Below are 23,462 nucleotides of genomic sequence, written 5' to 3' on the forward strand. Positions count from 1 at the left end.
CAGGCACGCGCTACCAAGCCCGGCTGATTTTTTGATTTATTGTAGAGATGAAGTCTCGCTGCCCAGGCAGGTCTCGAACCCGCGGGCTCGGGCAATCCACTCACCTAGCCTCCCAAAGGCACGGGATTACAGGCTGAGCCACCGAGCCCGGCGTGTAACTACTTTTTAATGCCTATATTCCCACCAGACTCTAAACTCCATGAGGGCAGGACTGCCATAACTCCGGGGCTCAGTTCAGTTCTTGACACACAAGTGGCTGAAGCAGAGGCGGGTGGAGGTGCGGGGGTCTTAGGTGCTGATCAAGTAATAAATACCCAGGGAGCCAAGGGTCACAGAAGTTTGGAAGAAGAGTGTTGTTTGGTGAAAAGACATTTCCAATAAACTCTCAAAATCGACTAAGGAAGGAGTGGTGACATGGTAGTGAACAAAAAGAATGGAAATTATCAAGTCTTAGTCATTTACTATTCAGAGGACGAGTCAGGACCATGATGGCTCAATGCTATCATGATTTCAATGCGTATTCACTGTCTTGAATATGAAGGAGATTTTGGAAGGAGAAGTAACATTACCTGGGATTTTGGATGTGGAAGAAGAAGAGGGAGAAGTCAGGGCTGACTCAGCTGTCTCTTGCCTTGAACAGCTGAATCAGAGCACTAAGGGTGAAGTCGGCAGGACAGGGACAGGCTGGGGTGGGGGAGATCCTGTGCTCGGTGCTGGGCTCAGACACCAGCGGGACAGCTGGCACACCAAACACAGATTCCAGACATCCAGGGCTGGCCCCGAAACTGAAGGCCCCAAAAGCACATTTGCTGGCTTGATGAACCCTGAATGCTAAGTTCTATATAAATGTCTATGCAGGCATGTAAATCTTTATAGAGTGACACCGAAGCAAAATGCGAGTTCAGAGAGCTATTAAACTGCTACAACTCAATAAAAGATCCATTCCATTCTCCCGCGATTGACTTGTCTAGTGCTCCACCGTGCTCGCCCTCAGTGGGAAGCATCTATCTCAGGAGGAAGGTTCGATGGGAACAATTAAAGCCTGAGACCAACTCAGACAGAACTGAAAGAAATAATTCGACCCACTAATTTACTCATTCGTTTGACAAGTATTTACGAAGTTTCTGCTACATGGCAGGCAGTGGGGTAAACCCTAGAAGAACAATGAGGGACAAGGCCGACTGTCTCAGTGTCTCTGCAGAGCCTGAGAGGATACAGAGCTACTGCAGGGTCACAACAGAGGTAAACGCAGGACCCTGGGGGGTTGCAAGAGGGCTCTGCCTAAGCCAGACCTGGGAAGTCAGGGAAGGCCTTTGTCAAGAAGCAAGTTAATCCAGAGGAGTCAGTAGAGACAGCTGGAAAGGGGTCTGGCCACCTTGCTTGTGGAAAACCCTTGTGTCCACCTAAACTGCCCAGAGGAGCACAGAAGGTGGAGTAGAGAGGAGGAGATGGAACTGAGACACTTTCTGGAGTGACCAAGTGTTCTGGCATGAGCAGTGGAATGGGAGATGGTGCCTCTCGCAGAGAGAAGGAACACAAGAGGAAGACAGCTTCTGCCAGATACACTGGTTGGGTGAGGGTGCCCGTCAGCCACCATGGTAGGAAAGTCCAGGAGGCAGCTGGGCATGTGGGTGTGTACTCAGGAGTGAGGGCTGGACCAGAGACAAAGCTGTAAGAGTCACCACTGGGACCTTTTGTAAGCTTTGCTGCGGAGGAGCTTGGGGTCAACAGACTCCTTCACTCATTCGCCGTGTTACACCTCCTATGTGCCAGATGCTGGGCAGAGAGCAGCAAAGCGAGGCCCTGTCCTCAGGGAGCTTTCCTTCTAGTGAAGCCCACAGACAAACAACAAGAAAACACAACTTCAGGAAGGGGCAGTGGGCGGGAGCTGGTTGGTCAGGTGTCTGTGCAGTCTCCTCTGATGGGACTCTGGCTCCACCTTGTCCTGGGGCCGCTGTTGGCTCTCCCTGCACTCCAGGAGCTGGGAACATGGTACACAGCTGAAACACCAGTCACATTATTCCTAAGAGCTCCCTCCATTTTTCTGAGACAGTGTGACCTGCTGTCTCCTGCAACTAGGAAAACGTCACACACCCACATATGTTTCTGGATTCCAGGGGATTAAAGCCTGAAGAATGCAGACAGTGAAGGCACCCTGACTCCCCCAATGGAGTGGCTGTCAGTAAATGCATCAAGGCTATTGACCAGGCCCTTCCTGTAAGCCCCAGCCACAGGATTACTTCATCTGAGCAATTGTCAGACTTTAAAACACAGGTAGAGAGCTCCAAGCGCCATTCCTGCTTTTTAAGTAACTTGCTGGATCTGTCAGACCAGAGCATTTGTAAAAAATACCTAGGAGGTGGCGGGTGAAAGTGGTTTACATGGAATGTAGCTGTATTGACTTTTATTATTGTGGAAAACATCAAACACCATTTGCTCCCACTGTCTTAAATTTAAACTGCAGAGTTTAATTCTCTGGCTTAAAGTGATAACTATGAAGAATCTAACCATTATAGGAAAATGCTTATAGTAATAACAACATTAAGTGAAGAAAGCAGAATATAAATATATACCCAGGTAATGACCAGAATTCTATAAAATTTGTACATGCACATGAACAAGACTTGCTCAGGTAAAGAGGAATGCCGATAAGAAAAACGATCTCTTCTTTTTCCATGGGAAATTAAAACAGAAAATAATTGTACAAAAAGAAACCGAAAAACTTGTTAAGGTGGCTGCCCACTTAAGAATCTTTAGTAGAGGAAAGTCCAGGTACAAATTCAACTTTGAAAAGAGAGACTACAGGATATTTAGAAAACAGCAGCGAATGGCTCTCTTGGTCTCTAACAGAATGTCATAAGAAGTCAGCCCCTTTCAGGTAAGATTCTGACTCCACAGACAGCGATGTCTGCTAGAAAGCACTCACTCATAGGATCCTGCTCTGTGGTGGTGGAAGCTTCTGGGAACAGCATGGAGTAGAACCCTCCCAAGCACAAGGGACCAACAGAAGACTTAAAGAACAAATTCTTTGGAAGTATAAAGTTATATTTGTCAAAGCCCCCAGTTTGATATAAATTCTCTGTCTCTGAGTCGGTATGGACATGACGTGGTTCAGAGAGAAAATCTTCAGCTACTACCTTACACACAAGAAAATGCAAGTGATGCACTCCAGACTGATGATCCCTAAGAACAGCATGCCCTGGGCACCGAAGACGCGCTGACTATGATGGAGACTCCTTGTGAGGCTTGGTCAGAGTCTTCTAATTATTCCCCTAGTTGAATACAAACTCTTGCAGAAAATCAGAAGGCTAGAATTTGGATCTAAAACTATGTAAGCTCCTCAGACAGCAAAAGGTTAGAACACAGCAAAGCGTTCTCTACGGCTGGGCTGTTTCCCCACCCTGTTCCATTTTATGGATGAGCACACTGAGAGGTCCAGAGAGAAAAATGAATGCGATCAAGATCTCATAACAAGCCCATGAAGGGAGCATCTAGATCTCCCACTTGCTGTCCAAAGTGCTCTCTGCTGCCCCATTTGGTGTGGCCTCTATTAACCCCAGCTCCAAGAGGGGTCAGCAAAGCCCATGGTGGCCCTGAATTAGAATACAAGTTCAGGCACAAAGGAGATCTCTTTCTGCTTTGCCTTGTTAAAGCAGCTCTAGTGATGTCAATGATATTCAGACAATTACGAATAGGGGCAAGCAAGCAACTCGAACGCGTAGGGAAGGGCAGGCGTTGGCGATTTGGTTTCCTTGGTTGGTAGAGGAAGACCTCCAAAGTGATTTTCCTAGTTTTCTGATCAGTCTCTCCAGGGCTGAGCTGGGCCACACGTGGTCATGTCCATCATCTCCCTACAGAGTCTAAGTCGCCTGGGGGCAGAGGATCAAGAAACAGGACGAGTGGGCCCAAGGCCTTCTAAGTTTCTTCTCATTTTTCTAAAATCAAGAGTTGGAAGCCATCATCTCTCAGAATGCCTCACACATTACTTAAATTTTAACTCTGTAGTTCCTTTCAAAGAACCAACATCACCAGGCGTGACGACTCCAGCCTGTAATCCCAGCACTTTGGGAGGCCAAGGCAAGAGGACTGCCTGAGTCCAGGAGTTTGAGACAAGCCTTGGCAACTTGGTGAGACCCCGTGTCTCTACAATAAATAAAAAAATTAGTTGGGCGTGGTGGTGCACGTCTGTAGTTCCAGCTGCTTGGAGGGATGAGGCAGAAGGAGCGCCCGAGCCCAGTAGGTTAAGGCTGCAGTGGCTATGAGTGTGCCACTGCCCTCCAGCCTGGGCAACAGAGTGAGACTCTGACTCAAAAATAAAAAAAAAAAGAAAAAAAGAGGAAGCAACATCTCACATACTTGAGTGTAGCTAGAGGGACTATCTGTTACCCTTCGCCTGTAACCCTTAATTGAAGGCCTTGTCCAGAGGTCACTTATCCTGGATAACCTGGCAGGGGAGTGAGGCATTCCAGGTGTTCGATCAGGGCCATTCCTGAAGGTGGCATTGGACAACCTGGGAGACTTCTGCGTATACACACATACACATACACAGTCAGTATCTTCTCTGTGGCTTGTGCAGTTTTATACTGTAGTCCCAGGGATTTGGGTTAATGCCTTCACAAAGGTGCCAACTAGAGATTATATGAGTATTTTAACAAGTGCCTCAAATCTCCATCCTATCCAAAGTCTGGGTTGTGGAGAATTCATGTTCCCAGAATTCTCTGGTTTCTTGGGGAAAGTTGCCATGTTGGCATATTTTCTGTAGGAAAGCTGAGAAGAATGAGCCCCAAACCCACCAACTCACCAGACACCATGCCCGCTGGCGGGCTATCTATCAGTGCCAGGGCTTACCTGGAACATCAATCAGTCTTTTGTAGACATTCAAGAAGGCTGCCTCAGCTTCTTTGCTTCTTTTACTCAGTGCATCAATCTGAAAGCGAAGGAAAGAAAGAAAAGAAAAAGAGTTCAAAATTTGTCAAGAGGTAATTTAAAAATCATTATCCATCTAGTGAGTTCCCACAGCAAATGGAAGTCTGATTTCTCCGTGCAGATGCTTGACAGTAGTGCCTTCTACCTCTTAAAGGAAATGCCTGTGGACACACAAAAGGGAGACGATCCCTGTGTTCATGAAAGTAAATGAGGCAGGAGTGGTGCCTTGGGATCAGGAAGCCATTCACGATACTAAGCAGGGACCACTCGGTGGGCTTTCCTTAGAGAAGAATGATCTGGCGTGCCCCTCCTGGTCTCTTTCCTTCTGCAAGTGTTGACTGAGTGCTGACCACATGCTGGGCACTATGCTTAGGATTGGGAGACCGGGAGAAAGAGCTTCTATCCCCAGAAGCTTGGGTCTAGTAGGAGAAACAGGTATGTCAACAAGTAATTAAACCCCAGGGACATGGAGGAAGGCACATCAGGCAGGAAGTCATGACCTCCAAGCAGAGTCAAGAGCAGCTCACCAGGTGGACAGGTGAGAGGCAACATGTAAGGGGAGGAGTACATTCAAATGCACAGAGCAAAGTCCTAAAATCCGGGAGTCCATGGATCCACTAAGAATTTTACGAAAGCCAAGTACTCCCTCCTGAAACACACACACACTCTCTCTCTCTCTCTCAAAACATTCACATGTGGGCTTATGCTCTATCCATGGAGCCTAGATTAAGAACTCATGGGTGGATGGGATTTGAGGAATCAGCCAGAGGCTGCTGTGGTGGGAACAAGGATACGTGCACAGGAGATGTGGGTGACGAGACTGGACAGGCGAGGGGGTCAGATCCCGTGGGATACCAGCACGTACGGAGGACAGCCTTCATCCTCCAGCATTGGTCAGAGCGGAAGGAGCACAGGAGGGCAGGGAGGAGGAGATGGCTCGGAGGCTGCTGCCCTTGTCCAGGTGAGACGTGTGTGGGACGGTGGCCGTGTGTGGAGGAGGGGAGGCCAGTTAGAGGTGAGGAGCACGCTTGGCGGACGCAGCCCAGAAGAGCATGGTGAGTTGAGGCTGGCGCCTGGGCTTCTCACTTTGACAACACGTGAGGTTCTATTGCACAGGCAGGATTAGTTTGTCTCGTGAACTGACCCAGCATCCCCCAGTGTAGACATTCTTATGTACACAGTCACTGAGACAACAGATCAGTTTTTAGACCCGAAGCAAGCAAGACAGTACACGCACGAATTTCATACTGGCTCAGAAAAAGGGCACTAAATTATATACTCCTTCTGTCCCCTCACAGAACTATGCTCTCTGTCTCCAATGTTATTAAAGAAGCAAAGTATGTGGCTTAATTACAGGGCCTCTCACCCATGCCATCTGACAATTTGTTAAGGGTTAAGAGAGGTCCCCGATTAAGAATGTGGGGCGCTCAGTAGTGGGGCAAGGGCTGGCAGGGGCCGGTCTAGAAAACCGAACACAGAGCAAACGAGTGCAGTGCAAGCACTCCCGACTTCTAACGACCTGTGCTCCAAAGTTCCAATCTGAAGCCTGCTGCTGGAAACTCAGACACATTCCCCGCTACCATAAGGATGATTTAGGTATTGGGGAGGGGGGTTCAGAGCATCCACAAGGACTATTATTATGATAAGACAGTTCTTTCTTTTCAAAATAGCCCACTTCCTTCAATTATTAGCAATTTATGCTCATTGCATAATTAGAAAAAAATATCAAAAATAGAAGAAAACTAAAATTGTAATTCTGCCATTCATTCACTGGTGGAAATCACACCGTCTGGTCGGTATTTCTTTTCAATTTTTTCCTAATTAAAAGTATACAGCTGAATGAAATGTAGGTAAACAGGTAAGTCAGAGCTGGAACGTAGATGAAGGTGATCTAAGGACTGGGATGGGGAGAAGGGAGGGCTTGGTGGGTGCTGGCTGAGGGGTGTGGGGTTTCTTTTGGGGATAATAAAAATGTTCTACAATTGTGGTGACAGTTGCACAACTTTGTGAATATATTAAAAATCCACGAACTGCAGATTTTAAATAGGTACATCATATGATATGTGAATTATATCTCAACAAAGTTGTTTAAAACATTTGAAATAAAACCATATGTAAAATTTTGTGTTTACTTTCTTTAACATATCATATACCTTTTTCAATATCAATTACACATTTCGGGAAATGTCTTTACAGCACTATTGCAACTGCACCTAACTACTATGTATATATAGATATGTTTGGAGTAAACAGATTTGGAGTTGCTTCTCCAATGTCTGGAACATTCCCTGGGCTCCAGGTCTTTCTTCCTGTCCTAAAAGCCGGGTGACCACGGGCAGCAGAGTCAGTCCAGAAAGCTAGGCAGCTGCTCTGGCCTCTTGACACCCACAGAGGCAGCTTCCTTTCCCAGCTCAGGATCTGCTTGGGGAGGGCCCACAGGCACGAAGAGTGGCTGCCTCTCCCACAGGCAAAGGTTGAGATCTGGAAGGATTCGGAACACTGTCCTTCTCTCTCCTGTCTGGGTTGTTCAGGGGGATGTGGAGGTTGGTACTCTACAGGACACACTTGGGGAATGCTAAAGGTCGAACTGTATCTCCCCAAAGATGATGAAGTCCTAACCCCTAATCCCTGTGAAGGGGACCTTATTGAGAGCGAGAGTCTTTGCAGGTGATCAAGTTGAGATGAGATCATTAGCATGGGCCCTCATGTCATATAACCGAACAAGAAGGGGAAATCCGGACACAGACACACACAGACAGACAGACACACACACACACACCACCCGAAGAGGAAGGCAGAGGCTGGGGTGGCGGGCCTACAAGCCAAGGAATGCCAAAGACGGTCTGCAAGTCCCCAGAAGCCATGAGCAAGGCCCAGAACAGTTGCCCTCACAGCCTCAGAAGGAACCCGCCCTGCTGACACCTTGTCTTCAACGCCTGGCCTCCCGAAACGCGAGGGAATACATCTCTGCTGTTTAAGCCGCTCAGTACGGGGCACTTTGTTCTGAAAGTCCCAGGAAAGCAACACAGGACCCACAATCCTGCGTCCTCTCCCTTCCCCTCTTCCACAAAGGCAAGGACACTCAAGTCTAGTCCTGAGAGAATGAGATCAGGCCAAGGAATGCAATTAGTTCCTTAAGCAATGGATTATGAGGTTTCTTAAGAGACGATGGCACTCCATTTCTACTCAGGGAGGTCCCCTGATCCCTTATAAGATTTTCAAATATGTCTGGAAGAATCTGTTGGTTCTGGGAACTTTCTATGCTTGCTCACTCTTGTGACTCCTCCTTGGCCACTGGCCTAGACCAAGAACTGGCCTCGGACTCTGAGCCTGGGTGTATCCTCTCCCTGTCCCAGGGCATCCTCTCTGTGGGGGACTGTCACTCTCGCTGCCGACATGCACAGATTCCTCCTGCAACCTGTGACTTCCTAGTCCAGTCTTCCACTTGCTTGGAATACCCTTCACCAGCAGCTCCATTCACTCAGGACTGGTCTATGCTGCAAGACCCAGTGTATACGTCAGTGCCTCTAGAACTTGTGCTGGGCTTCTGGACAGGCTATGTTCTGAGTCTGGAGGTAGGGAGGCAGACCCACACTTGGGAGCCAGGTGAGCTGCCTCTGAATGTCAGTGTGACCTTATCTGTGCAAGGAGGTGACAGCACCTGCCTCCTAGGGCTGGGCGAGTCCATGAGTTACCCTGGGGAAGCCCCCAGTGCCTGGCCCAGGGAAGCCCCACACCACAGCGGCTTTGCCATGTGGAAGAGCTTCTTTCCCAGTGTCCGCGGGCACCACCCAGGAAGGCGGGCCCTCCCGCGGTGGAGAAAGGAAAGGGATAGCGTCCTGCCTATCCTCCTTCCCTCCCTAGGCTCGCCTGACCCGGGTGTTCAGTCATCCTCTGTGTGCCCTGGGGATGCCAGCTGTGGCCTGGCACGGTGCTCACTAGAGGAGGAGAAGGGACGAGTGAGTAAGGGGTTTGGGGTAAGGTCTTCAGGCAAGGCTTGCTGAAGTGAGGATCCCAGGCTAGACATTCTGGCCACTTGTTGAGCACGTGCTAGGCGCGAGGTGGGGATTCCCACGCCCTTAAAACCACTTGGAAGCAGCAGAACTGGGGCAGATCTAGAGCCTGCTCAGGCTCTGGCCTCGGGTAAAACCTGTCCTGCTCCAAGGGAACAGCCTACTTGCAAGCTCACCTCCTGCCCCGCCTGGCACTCCAGCCACGCCCAGTCACTCCCTGTTCCCTGAACACATGAGCAATTTCCCCTCAGCCTGGAAGGCGCCTCCCTGGAATGCTCCCCCATCCCCGGCTCAGGCAGATCCAGCCCCTGCCGTGGCCTTCTCCCACCACCACAGGAAGGTGCCGGGGCTCCGGGGCCGCAGAGAGGGCTCCCTCCCCCAGGGACCCTGCTTTCCCGGGAAGCCCAGACTGTGCCAGGCACCAGCTACCTCTCCTCCCCACCACTAGCACACAGGGGGCACGTTTAATACCCTCTTACTGTGTGAGCAAAGATCTGCCTCAACTGGCCAGTAGCTTCGTTTGCCGAAGTGAGTGAATAGTTAAGAAATCCAGTTTAAGATCTTGATGGAAGTGCTTAATATGCAAAGAGTTCTTTATCTAGTAAGCATGCGCTCTGTGGCTGTAAGGTGACAATGGCCACTTGGCTGGCGGCAGCCCATGGCCGGGGTCTTCTCCCACCACACACGCCCGAGTGCACTTCTCCCTGCAGTGATCCATGTGTCCTCATGAATGGTTTCCACTGGATTCCGCAGTCATCCTTTCTGCAACATCACTTTTGTGAGGTTCGGTTTCTTACGTAACAAGAATTACATTTAAAGATAAACGTCTATATGAAGGCACTTCATTCTAACAATAGCTGCTTACAGTAGTATAAAAACCCAGAATCCGGGTTAGAGAACAAGTTCACAGAAATCCACCAGAGATTCTGAGATTTCGCAGAAGTGAGAAAGTGTCCAGCTGTCTGGGTGCCGGCAGAGCTGGGCACACATCCCTACTCAACAAGTAATATGAACAAGAAACAACCTTTTGCTGTCACTGAGATTGGAGCTGTTTGTTACTGAGGCATGACCTAGTAACAGCTAACTATTAGGGGTCTTTTTTTTTTTTTGAGTTGGAGTCTCACTCGGTCGCCCAGACTGGAGTGCAGTGGCCGCTCCCGGCCACCACACCTCAACCTGCTGGGCTCCGGCGATCCTTCCCCCTCAGCCTTCCAAGTAGCCGGAATTACAGGCATGCGCTACCACACCTGGCTGATTTTTTGATTTGTTGTAGAGATGAGGTCTCGCTGCCTAGGCGGGTCTTGAACCCGTGGGCTCAGGCAATCCACTCACCTCAGCCTCCCAAAGGTGCGGGATTACAGGCTGAGCCACCGAGCCCGGCTTTATTAGGGGTCTTAATAGGTAGTCATATCTCTAAGAAGACAGCACAGAGTAAAAACAAGAACCAAAACCCAGTATATCTTGAGAGTTAAAGGATTTTTATTTTCAAACATGATTGCTTATTTTTGTCAGGAGTAAGGAGGGGGAAGATGGTATAATCAGGTAGAAAGGGCACAACACGTGAAGTCACAAGACTGGATTTAAGTCATGGTGCCACCATGCATTTTGGAATGCTGAGCCAGCTACAGAGCTGCTGCCTCTCTGAACCTTATTTCCCACGTCCAGGAAAAGGGAATGATGAGGATGACTGTCTGGCAGGAAGCCTGGGAGGACAGAAAGAGACAGACAACGTGACAATAGTGCAAAGTGATTCACAAGCTAGTTTTCAGTGCTGTGAGCGTCACTGACCCAGGCCATGCTTATAAGGACAGTCACGCAGACATTGTTTAAATTGTGTCCAAATCTTAGAGGGTCAGTGAGAAGAGAAATCACACACTTAGAGTATTAGTTACCGAACAAAAGAAATCGCCCCTTTTCACCTCTGCTGTTTCAGCCTTGATGAAAGCCCTCATGACTTCCATTGGGGGCACTGAAGAACAGAACCCAGTGGTCACCTTAGCTACACGGTTCTCCTGGCCATCGGTCGTGATGTCTCCGCCCCCGAGCTCGACTACATGGCCATCCTGCCTTACAGCTTCCTGTCATCCCCAGCTAAAACCCACCACCTTTCTGTTAGAAAGGCTCTTCACCCTGGCCACAGAACTCTGGTCTCACTTCGTGAGTTGGTTTACATGGCACCTCCTTTGCACTCGCGACCTCCTCAGGTGCAGCTGGTCACTTGCTTCTTGTGCCACCTGAGCACTCCATAAAGCCTTCTACCCACTTTCCACACCGGCCGCCCTGACTCACTTCCATGAGCTTCCCCTCTGCTGCCCTGTGGTCTACTGCAGGCCAGGGCAGCAGCACCTTCCCCCCTCACTCACCCCCAGCACACGCCTACCCGGGGAGGCTGCCCAGAATGTGTCTGTTGAGCGAAAAAGCATAGAGACCTGCACAGGCCAATGGACCCCTCACTCATTCTTGAACTTGGCAACACTGGTTACTTTGGAAGACCAGAGCGGGGAAGGCGGTATCTGAGAATTAAAAGCTTCGGTAAAGCTGGGCTCGATGGCTCAGCCTGTAATCCCGCGCTTTGGAAGGCTGAGGTGAGTGGATTACCTGAGCCCACGGGTTCGAGACTCACCTGGGCAACTTGGCGAGACCTCATCTCTACAATAAATCAAAAAACTAGCCGGGCGTGATAGTGCGTGCCTGTAGTTCCAGCTACTTGGAAGGCTGAGGCGGGAGGATCGCCGGAGCCCAGCAGGTCGAGGCTGCGGTGGCCGAGAGCGGCCACTGCACTCCAGTCTGGGCGACCGAGTGAGACTCCAACTCAAAAAAAACCAAAAAGCAAGAAAAAGGCTTCAATAAACTTCTCCTATTCGCCACAGTTTATCGAGCTTAACAAGTGGGAAGTCACGAGGCAGAATGGAGAGAAATAACCCGAACTCTGGTTTCGGAAGAGCACCGGGCCCTCATCAGAACAGAAGGCCCTGGTGAGTCAGCGTCTGGGGAGGAAAAGGAGAAGAAGAGGTGTGCTCTGGGGCTAGAGGCTGGCTAGCTGAGTGCTCCCGCCTCTAAAATGGAAAGGAGGCCTCTTCGCAGTTGCTTGTAAGTACAAGAAAGGAATAGGTGCACAAGGTCTATGACCGGGCCTTGGTGGGCCAGAACAGGCCGAGCTATTACTGCCCTGGCGCACACCCTGCTTGCACAGTGGGAGGCCAGAGCCTCACCTGGGGCGGTCTGCACCTGACCGGAGCACCCCGGCTCACAGTGACAAGGATGACAGTCATCGGCGTGCGGGGCTGCAGCTGGCTTTGGAGACCTGCAGAGGGCCCCAGGAGCCCGGCACATGCACCCTCATGTGCCACACAGCAGGATGCGAGGCAGAGGAAGAAACCATGGCGTGGACTGTACAAACCCTAGGATTACCAAGAAAGCATGAGACACAAGGACTGGTCTCCAGGTAACCTCTGGGGATGGTAACTGGGATCTGAGAAGGGCTGTGTATTTTGAAATGAAAAAGGCTCATCTTTCCAGGGTGCCACCCAGCCTGGCCACGCATGGGGGTAGACAGGATAGTGCCACACTCTGCCAAGAGCCTGGGTACGTTGTTGGTAGAGCAGGGTTTGATTTCCAGCTCCAACACTAAAACAAGTGCACTACCTAGGCAGTTGAAGAGGTTCATTACCTCTCTGGGCTTCAGATTGTTTTTTGGTTTTTTTTTTTGAGTCGAAGTCTTACTCTGTTGCCCAGGCTGGAGTACAGTGACACACTCACGGCCACTACAACCTCGACCTGCTACGATGAGCCTTCCAAGTAGCTGGAACTACAGGCACATGCCACCACGCCCAGCTAAATTTTTGATTTATTGTAGAGAGGAGGTCTCGCCAAGTTGCCCAGGCTAGCCTCGAACCCATGGGCTCAGGCAATCCCCTCACCTTGGCCTCCCAAAGTACTGGGATTATAGGTGTGAGCCACCATGCCCGGCCTGGGTTTCAGTTTTTTAATCTGCAAAGTGGGGAGAATACATCTTGGCTGCTGTGAAGGTCAAAGCCATGGCGGTACTTGGAAAACAGTAAAGCAGCCATGGTATTACCAGCTCCACTTCTCAGACACAGAAACCAACCAAGTCACTCAGAACCTGGCCCCCGCCAAGTACATGATAATACCTCAACACTGCCCACTGGGATTAGATATGGGGCCCTGGAGCAACACAGTCAATGGAAAGCGTGCTTTGAAGGAAAAACAGACTTGGATTTGAATCCCGGCTCTGGTACATACTGGCTGGGTGATTTGGAGGCAGGTTACTTAAAACGTTTAAGCCTTGGTCTCCTCATCTGTGAAGTGAGGGACATAACTCTCTCCTGTCAAACTGCTGAGACAGTAAATGTGAGAATCTCCCACATCAAGTACCCGACGTGGTCTGGACAGAAATTGAAGCAACAACAGAACCTTTCCTGACAAACCCAAACTCAGCATTGTCTTTCTAGGAGACCATCGTTTGTCCTTCTTCACTATCAAATCAAGTTTAGAAAGCCAAAATGCTTAAAGTTTCCTGGAGGACCAGGACATCCAAACAACATTTAAGACACCATGGCAGCAATGGCACACTCAAGAACAATCCACCAGCCTGCAGACCCTGGGAGTTTACAAGCTAATGATTAGAAATAAACGCACACCATGAAAAGAATTTCCAAATCGATGTGCTCTGCTGGACTATAAGCCAATAAAGATCAACAAGAGCTGCAGGGATATGATAGAATGTTTTTACTCACTCTAAGTCTGGCTGCAGGATCCTTTCAAGAGCAAAACATGGCTTGAAGGGCCACGGGAAACCTAGGCGTCAACTTTGAGTAACTGAGATCCTGTTCAAACAGACACGTACACAGGCCAAAGCTCAGAGCTCTAACTATATCTCAGTGTGGCCATGTGAAAGGAACACACACATTTTCTGAAAAAAGATGAAAGTAGCAGAGAGTCCCGTAATTCCCTCCGAGTATATGTCCCTTTCATGTTTGCAAGGGACGAGTCCTGCTATAGTAGCAGGAGTTCCATGGGAGACAAGGGAGGACCCTGGGGTACAGGGAGGGCTTCACCCAGCACACTGGCTGCCTCTGGAGCTACGTGAACAGGAGACACCAGAAACAGGCACGGGAGTCTAGCTGCCACTGCCAGCTTCGATTCTCAAGGTCATATTCTTTTGCGACTTCCAATACCTAGCATGAAGTTCAGGGTGGCTGCATCACATCCGTGCTAGTCCTTCCACAGGGCACTGGACGGGGTTTACTGACATCCCTCCATTGTATAGGCCAGGGTAGACAAATTCTACCGGGCAGTGGACAAAGACAAGGCATGGCAGACCTAGGTAATGACACAAAGCTGCTTCCTACAGAAACCGATGGAGTATTCTTGAACGACTTCCTCCACTCTGCACAGTGTCTGAGAGAAGATATCCAGAGAGGCCCAGAAGACGTTGTTGCCATAGAAGATAAGTGTGGAAAAGAGGGTGTGAGGCCACAGAGAGGAGATCTGTAGTAGAGGATGATACAGGAATCATAGGAAAGATCCTAACAATAGCAACAAGCACGCCTACCCTCCTTTGCAGTCTACAAAGCTTGGCCACATACACCTGTCATTCTGCTGTCACGCACATCTGAACGGTCATCTTGGAGAAGAAGGAGTCACTGTCTTCTCTCCCCAGAGTGCAAAACCACAACCAACAGGTAGAAGCTACAGGAAGGCAGACCACAGCCGAGACAGCAGGAAACCTCTGCCTCTGGCAGGCTCTTCAGGAGGACGGTGCCGGTGGCCCATCTCACTCACTTGTCCCTCCACTCTGTCCATAAAATCATTTAAGGAAGCTTCAAAGGGCAAGGAGGTGCTCGATCCCATGGAGCACCGAGGTTCCCGCTTCTACTCCCAAAACACTCAAGATGGGCCAGGGCCCTACCCCTGCCTCCTCCAGGAGGAAATCACAGCAGGGGTGGGGAAGGCTTCCCAGAGGATGATGGCCTGAGATTTTCAAAACACTATTTTCTGAGTGGATAATACATGTGTAGAGCAATAATAAATAAAAAAGCATACAGTATTCATCAATTTTGATTACAAGAGCAATGTACAGGCATACCTTGAAGGTACTACAGGTTTAGTTCCAGACCACTGTAATGAAGCGAATATGACCAAAAAGCAAATATTGCAATGAAGCAAGTCACAAGAAATTTTTCATTTCCTAGTGCATATAAAAATCATGTTTATAGTATACTGTCGTTTACAGAGTGCACAATAGCTTTATGTCTAAAAAAGTGTACATAACTCAGTTAAAAATACTTTATTGCTAAAAAAATTGATAAGGATCATCTAAGCCTTCAGGAAGTTGTAATCATTTTGCTCATGGAGGGTCTTGCTTTAGTGTGGATGGCTGCAGACTGATCAGGGTGGTGCCTGTGCCAATTTCTGTTGTTGCTGTTTTTGAGTCAGAGTCTCACTCTGCCACCCAGGCTGGAGTGCAGTAGCACAATCATGGCTCACTGAAGCCTCAACCTGCAGGGCTCAAGTGATTCTTCTGCCTTGGCCTCCTAAGCACGTGAGACTACAGGTATGCTCCACCACACCCAGCTAATTTTTTATAGAGAAGAGGTTTCACTATGCTGCCCAGGCTGGTCTCTGGTTCTGGAAATTTCTTAAAAAAAAAAAAAGACAACAATCAAGTTTGCTGTATGGATTGATTCTTCCTTTTATGAGAAATTTCTCTGTAGCGTGCAGTGCTGTTTGATAGCATTTTACCCATACAGAACTTCTTTCAAAATTAAAGTCAATCCTCTCAAATGTTGCCACTGCTTTATCAACTGCGTTTATGAACTATTCTAAATTCTTTCTTGTCATATCAACAATGTTCACAGCATCTTCACCAGGAGTAGACTCTGTCTCAAGAAACCACTTTCTTTGCTCACCCATAAGAAACAACTCCTCATCCGTTCAAGTTTTATGAGACTCCAGAAATTCGGTCACATCTTCAAGCCCTACTTCTAATTCTAGTTCTCTTATTATTTCTACCACATCTGCAGTTACTTCTTCCACTGAAGTCTTGGGCCCTTCAAAGTCATCCATGAAGGTTGGCATCCACGTCTTCTAAACGTCTGTTAATGTTGACATTTCGACCTCCCATGAATCATGAATGTTCTTAATGGCATCTAGAATGGTGGATCCTTTCCGGAAGGTTTTCAATTTACTCTGCCGAGATCCATCAGAGGAATCACTACCTATGCCATTTATAGCCTTACAAAATGTACTTCTTAAATAATAAGAAATGAAAGTTGAAATTACTCTTTGATCCACGGGCTGCAGAATGAATGCTGTGTTAGCAGGGATAAAAACAACATTAATCTCCTCATACATCTCCATCAGAGCTCTTGGGTGACCAGGTGCATTGTCAATGAGCAGCATGATTCTGAAATAAATCTTTTTTTTTTCCCCCCCTGAGCAACAGGGCTCCACAGTGGGCTTAATATATTCAGTAAACCATGCTGTAAACAGACGTGCTGTCATCCAGGCTTTGTTGCTCCATTTACAGAACACAGGCAGAGTAGGTTTTGCCTAATTCTTAAGGGTCCTGAGATTTTCAGAACGGTATATGAACAGTGGTTGCAACTTCAAGTCACCTGCTGTGTTAGCACCTAACAAGAGTCAGCCTGTCCTCTGAAGCCAGACCCTGACTTCCCTTTAGCTATGGAAGCACTGGATGGCATGTTGTTATAACAGAAAGCTGTTTCATCTATACTGAAAATCTCTTGCTGAGTGTAGCCACCTTCACCTTCATCTGTGATCTCAGCAAGATCTTCTGGATAACTGGCTGTGGCTCCTGCATCAGCACCTGCTGCTTCAACTTGCACTTTTATGTACGTCCTGGAGACAGTTTCTTTCTTTAAGCCTCATGAGTCAACCTCTGTTAGTTTCCAACTTGTCTCCTGTAGCCTCCTCACCTTTCTCAGCCTTCTCAGAATTGAAGAGAATTGCGATCTTGCTTTAGATTAGGCTTTGGCTGAAGAGAATGTTGTGGCTGGTTTGATCTTCTGTCCTGATCCCTCAAACTTTCACTTTCTTCTCATTGGAGTGTTCACTAGAGTAGCACTTCTCACTTCCTTCTGGAACTTTTTCTTTACATTCACAACCTGGATAACTGCTTGGCTCACGAGGCCTAGCTTTCAGCCTAGCTCAGCTTTCAACATGCCCTCCCCACTAAGGTTAATCATTTCTAGATCTGATTGAAAGTGAGAGACATGCAAGTCTTCCTTTCGTTTGAACACTTCAAGAGGCCGCTGTAGGATTTTTCATTGGCCTCATTTCAATATTGGGTTTTTAAGGACTAGGGAAGCTGGAGGAGGAGAAAGAGCGAGAGCGAGAGTGAGTCGGGAATGGCGAGCCAGTGGAATAGTCAGAACACACACAACATTGGTTAAGTTCACTGTCTTGCACGGGCACAGTTTGTGGTGTCTCCAAACAATCACAACAGTAACATCAAAGGCCGGTGGCCACAGATCACCACATCAGATATAATAATAATTAAAAAAGAGATTTGAAATATTGCAGACATTACCAATGTGTGACAAAGAGACACTAAGTAAGCACATACTGTTGGTAAAACGGTGCTGACAGACGTGTTCAACACAGGGTTTCCACAAACCTTCAATTTGTGAAAAAGCAAAGCATCTGCAGAGCACAATGAAGCGAAGCTCAATGCCACAAAGGCTGCCTGTACAAAAAATTAATTGACTTTCTGTACATTAGCAATAAATGATCTGAAAGTGACATTTTTAAAAAAGTTCCATTTATAATAGCTTCAAAGCAGAATAAAAGACTTAGGAGTAAATTTAGCAAAAGACATATAAAGCTTGTACTCTGATGACCATAAAACATTGTTGAGAGATACTAAACTAAGTGTTTATGGACTGGAAGACTTAATATTGTTAAGATGGCAACAGTCACCAAGCTGATTTATAGATTCAATGTGAAAGGGTAAACTGAGGCAAGGTGGACCGTATTGCAGGAATAATGCAAGGTTGCAGCAAAGAAGGAAGCAGAAAGAAGTAAAGTTTATTATTCACCTTTCATAGATGGAAAGGGGACTGGTACTCAGGCGAGTGTGGCACTGAAGGGCTGAGAACTGGGTCTATTTAAGGCCCTTGGGATAAGAGGTTTTTGGGCATGGAGGCGTTTGGGCCAAAAGGAATGTCCAGAGCTGCGTTCTTTGATGTTGATAGCAGCCACGTAAGTCTTGGACCTTGACATCACCAGGCACCAGCATCTCATGACTTCGGGTGGTGGGCTGGAGGTCATCAAGGACGGCTGATAACAATGTATTGATAACAATGTATTGATACGAATGCCTGGAAGAAAGATTATTGGGAGGACTGGACATACTTAAGGGGTCTTGAGTAATCACTGATTTCTAAGGACTGACTCTGGGAAACTGGTTCGGGGAACTAGTTTCTTTAGAGTAAGAGGGACACACAGGCCATGCAAATTACTTAGCAAAGCGTGTTGGGGCAGAACTTAAGCAAAAATGGCTATGCTAGGGCAAAATGGCTGCATTAAAACTAAGTCTATTCTAAGGTTCTTGGGGTCCCTCCTTTCACAATGCACTGCCTATCAAAATTCCAGCTCGTTTCTCTGCAGACACTGACAAACGAATCCTGAGATTCATATGAAAATGCAAGAGATTTCATAAAAATAAAATAATCTTGAACAATAAAAAAAATTTGGAGGACTCATACTTGCCAATGTCAAACTCAATACAAAGCTACATTAATTAAGACTGTTAGTGGTAAATGATAAACATACAGATTAAAGGAATAGAACTGAGAGCCCAGAAATAAACTCTCTCATATTACAGTCACATGATATTTGACAAGACAAACAAGACTATTCAATGGTGAAAAAACAGTCTTTCAACAAATTGTGTTGGGACAAGTGGATATTCACATGCAAAAGAACAAAGTTGGGATCGCTACCATATACCATATACAAAAATTAGCTCAAAATACATCAAAGACCAAAATGTAAGGGCTAAAACTAGAAAACCTCTTAAAACACAACAAGGGTGCAAATCTCCATAACCTGGGATGAGACAATGGTTTCTTAGATATGATACCAAAAGCACAAATAACAATAAGTTGAATTTCATCAAATTAAAAACCTTTGTGATTCAATGGAGACTGTCAAGAAAGTGAAAAGGCAACCCACAGAATGGAAGAAAAGTTGTGCAAACCCAACCCACAGAATGGAAGAAAAGTTGTGTAAACCGCGTACCTGATAAGGTGCTCCAGGCTATGTAAGGGCCTCTTGTGACTCAACAATAAAATAGTAAGTGAACTAGAAAGTAGGCAAAGGATCCAAAGATCCAACAAGCACTGAAAAGATACTCAGTAGTCCTTACATTAAGACATCAATAGTCATTCGAGAAATGCAAACCAAGACTACAATGAGATGTCATTTCACACCCATCAGGCTAACTGTAACAAAAAAGACAATGATAAGTGCTAGAAAACACGTAGAGAAATTAGAAGCCAACTACATTGCTGATGGGAAAGTAAAATGCAGCAGTCACTTTGGAAAACAATTTGGCAGTGCCTCAAAATGTTAAACACAGAAGTCCCATGTTACCCAGCAAGTCTACTCCCAGGTACACAACAGCCAAAAAGTGGAAAGAATCCAAATGGCCATCGACCGACAAATACACAAATACAAACGGCGCCTCCATACAATGGAACATTACTCAGCCATAAAAAGGAATGCGGTACTGGGGCATGCTACAACACGGACGAATCGCAAACACATGGTGAAGTCAAAGAAGCCAGGAACAAAAAAGCTTATCGACTGGACAATTTCATTTATACGAACTGTTAAGAATGGCCAAATCTAGAGACAGAAAGTTGGTTTGTGGGTGCCAGGGGTTGGGGGTGGGGTAGATGGGGAGTGACTACTAATGGGGATGCGGTTTCTCTCTGAGCTGATGAAAATGTTCTGAAATCAGACAGGGTGATGGCTGCACAACTTTATAAATATGCTAAAAATCATTTAATTGCAAAAGCAAAGCAAAGACTAAGTTTATAGTGAAAAGACTAAGTTTAAGTTTATAGTAGGTCTCCCTCCCAACCATGTCCACTTGCCACCCAGCTGCTTGGCCCGGTGGTCACGATTCTCCTGGGCAACTTTCCAGAGATATCTTATGCATTTACAAGTCTCCCCTTTCCCGACCCCAGATACTGTTCTGAGTCTTGTGTTTCCCACACTTAAAGCAAGATTAAAGGCGACGAAGATCGTCTTTACTTGTGACGGGAGGGGCGGGGCTTTTCAGCAAGGAGGAGAATGCTGTGCAAGGACGTGGAGATGTGTTGAAAGCGGAAAGGACTGTGCAGAGGAGAGCAGAGATCTGCCATGCCTCAGAGCAGAGGAGGTGGAGACGCAGGCAGAGGCCAGACTGTGTAGTGGGCCAGCATGGTTCCCCATGCGGGGAACCATGCTGGGGGCAGGGGGGAGGAGGGACAGCTTTCCACAGAAAGGTATGGGGAGTCCCCGAGGAGATCAGTCGGGGTGTGACATGAAGTAAGCACTCAAGATGGGACAGCAACTCCACAGGAGGGAGAGAGAGGTCGAGAAAGAGATGGGAAAGATTGCAAAGGAGGGAGCCACTCTGAGCAAGGTTAGGGAAACAGCATTTGTAGGGTCTGACGCTGGACATGGCTCCTCCCCAAGTTCTGGCCAGGGCGAGTGGGGACCGCTTACCTTCCCCTGAGAAGGGGAACACAGAGGTGCCTGGGCTTAGTGGTCACAGTGTACGTGGGAGGTGAGGATGACTAGTTTGCAAGGTACCCAAGAGGAAGGTCCAGGGGCCTGATGTGGGAAGACAGGCGCCAGCAGAGACAGAGGAGCCAGAGATTTGGAACCACACGGCCCAGAGGAGGTCACTCAGGGTGTATAGCTGGGACAGGTGCACAGGCAGAGCCCTAAAGACTGGGGCTGAATTCTGGGGGAGTATTGTTATTTCGGAAGATAAAAGGGCCGGGCTTGGTGGCTCAAGCCTGTAATCCCAGCACTTCAGGAGGCTAAGGTGAGCCCATGGGTTCGAGACTAGCCTGGGCAACTCGGTGAGACCTCATCTCTACTGTAAATAAAAAATTACCCAGGCTACTTGGAAGGCTGAGGCAGAAGGATCACCTGAGCCCAGCAGATCGACACCGGGGTGGCCGTGAGCGTGCCACTGCACTCCAGCCTTGGCGACGGAGTGAGACTCCAACTCAAAAAAAAAAAAAGGAGCTAAGGATCTGGAGGGGTCTATGATCAATAAATAGAGCTACCAGGCACCCAGCACTGTTTCCTACGTATAATGGCTCTACTCTGCAGTAGATATACACACATAAGTAGATATACACACATAACATCTCTATTATATGATGAAACAGAGAAGATGAGATGATATTTTCAAGATCACATTGGTAAATGATGTCAGGATTCAAAGCCAAATCCATCTAACTCCAAGATTGGTGATCGACCTGTCTGGTTTTCTCTGCTCCTCTAAGCAGGAACCCAGGAGAAAAGCCAGGAGACAAGCATGAAAAGCAAGCAGTGTTCACACCCAGTGTCTGCTCCCCTAAGCACAAAGGTGTCCCAGTCTACACAGGCAGCCCCTCAACAGGGACGCCGGGAACGCTCTCGGTTAGACCTCTGAGGCCCCCGTGTCTACGCAGGACGTGACCGTGCTGCCAGAGTAAGGGCACTTGTCTGCGATGTTTGACCAGGTAGGATGCCCGGCCCCACTTCACTAGGTCAGACTTGCCCTCCCATGTTCCCAGACTTGCCTTCCCATGTTCCCAGACGGGGGCAGGCGTGGGTTGGGGGCAGTGGAGAGCCTGATCAGGGGCTGGAGGGAGGGCTCCCCGAGGAGGGCAGTTATGTCCCAGGTGGGCCCGTGTACCTTCGCCCAACAGCCCGAGAGCTGGTTTCTTTCCCTTTCTACGCTCCACAGGTAGGTAACTTGGTGGGTTTCTCTTTTCTTGTTATGCTGGAGAACAAAGTGTAATCGCATGGGTTTCTCATTCTTCTACTTCTGAAGCAATTTCAAGATACTTTTAAAGCTTTATGGAAGAAGCAGCATGAACTTTGGAGGTAGACATCAGCGTCCAAGTTTCAGCTCTAAGGCCGACAAGCTCTATGGCTTCCAGCAAATTACTTGCCCTCTCTGGGCCCATTTACTCCTCTCTATAGAAGGGATCATAAAACCCCTCAGGGCCAAGATAACGTAAGCAAAGCTTCTGGCTTCAGCTGGAGCTCAAGAGATGTTCTTCTCACTCTCCTCCACTGACCCGGAGAGCTGTGCGGAGTCCACTCTGTTTCAGAGGAAGCTGTTCTCCAGGGGAGTCTCCGTTTCCTACCAGCGGTGAGCAGGGAGGACCCTTCCCAGCTACTGCCCCTGTCCTGTCCCTCTAGGTCCGCGTACACGGCCCAGGAAACGGGGCATGGGATGAGGCCAAGGGGCAGCCCTGAGAAGTGGCAGGCCAGGAGGACGCAAAGAGGTCTATTCTGCCTCCAGTGAGGAGCCGGTTCGGTGACCACCAGCCTACCAGGCTGGAACTTAGAAGGCTCAGGAAGTTCATACTTGGAGGAGAACAGATGAAACAGACACAGGGCCAAGATTCTCTAAAAACTGATTAACAGTGGTCATGTCCCTTAACACTGAGTGGAGAGTGAATGAGTACTAGACGAGTTCAAACACCTAGGTTCCAAAGCTATCCCCACTTCCAACCTAGAGACCCTGTTCCGTCCACTTCCAATCTCCCAGGCAGATGTGAGGCTTGTCTGTGCAGACAACTAGCCAAGTGTGTGACTCCTTCAGCCTGAACACTTGCTGGAGGTGATGAGGATGTAGTGACAAGGCGGCGGTATGTGTGCATAACAAGGCTCGAGGGAGCAAAATATTCTAGGACCTATCTATCAGGGCTAGTGGCAGGAAGGAGAGCCTAGAGCCTGGGGCCACAGACCATGCCTCCAGGCCCCTGCTCTGCCCTTCAGACTCCCTGTGCCCTTCCCGCCTGGACACTTGGGCTGGTGACGACACCCCAAGCAAATGGTGGTGGGGAAGGTCACATGAGATCATGGCAATGGTGCTTTGTAGACATAAAATGCTACATCAGTCATGATAAGCAAAGGGAGCCCTGGCACATTTGGGAAAAGACGGGTGGAGGGACAGAATGTGGGATACCCCACATTCAAGCAACAAAACGTCCTGGGGCGCTCAGCTGTTATCAAATAGCATCCTTGTGCTCCCTCCTCAGAATCACACACACACACACACACACACACACACACACACACACACACACACACACACACACGAACGTGGTCCTCCTTCTGGCCATCTGGTCCTTGGTGTTTCATTTAAGGTATTACTACATTAAACTGATGGAACATTAGTAAAACCTAATTAACATCCATATTGAGTTTTTTCAAGGGAAGAGAGATCTCAGAAAATACCCTAATGATTTAAAT

General features: G+C 48.1%; 1 protein-coding gene across 1 annotated transcript in view; it reads right to left on the reverse strand.

The window, feature by feature from the left end:
* LOC103262502 (homeobox protein cut-like 1) overlaps positions 1–23,462 on the reverse strand; it is a 290,353-nt gene that overhangs the window by 150,759 nt on the left and 116,132 nt on the right. The window contains exon 6 of the mRNA XM_021713407.1: positions 4,849–4,927. Coding sequence (XP_021569082.1) covers positions 4,849–4,927 — 79 coding nt within the window. The remainder of the gene's footprint in view (positions 1–4,848; positions 4,928–23,462) is intronic.

This window comes from Carlito syrichta, unplaced genomic scaffold, assembly GCF_000164805.1.
Source record: "Carlito syrichta isolate Samal-C Ts95f unplaced genomic scaffold, Tarsius_syrichta-2.0.1 Scaffold304518, whole genome shotgun sequence".
Classification (NCBI taxonomy): domain Eukaryota; kingdom Metazoa; phylum Chordata; class Mammalia; order Primates; family Tarsiidae; genus Carlito; species Carlito syrichta.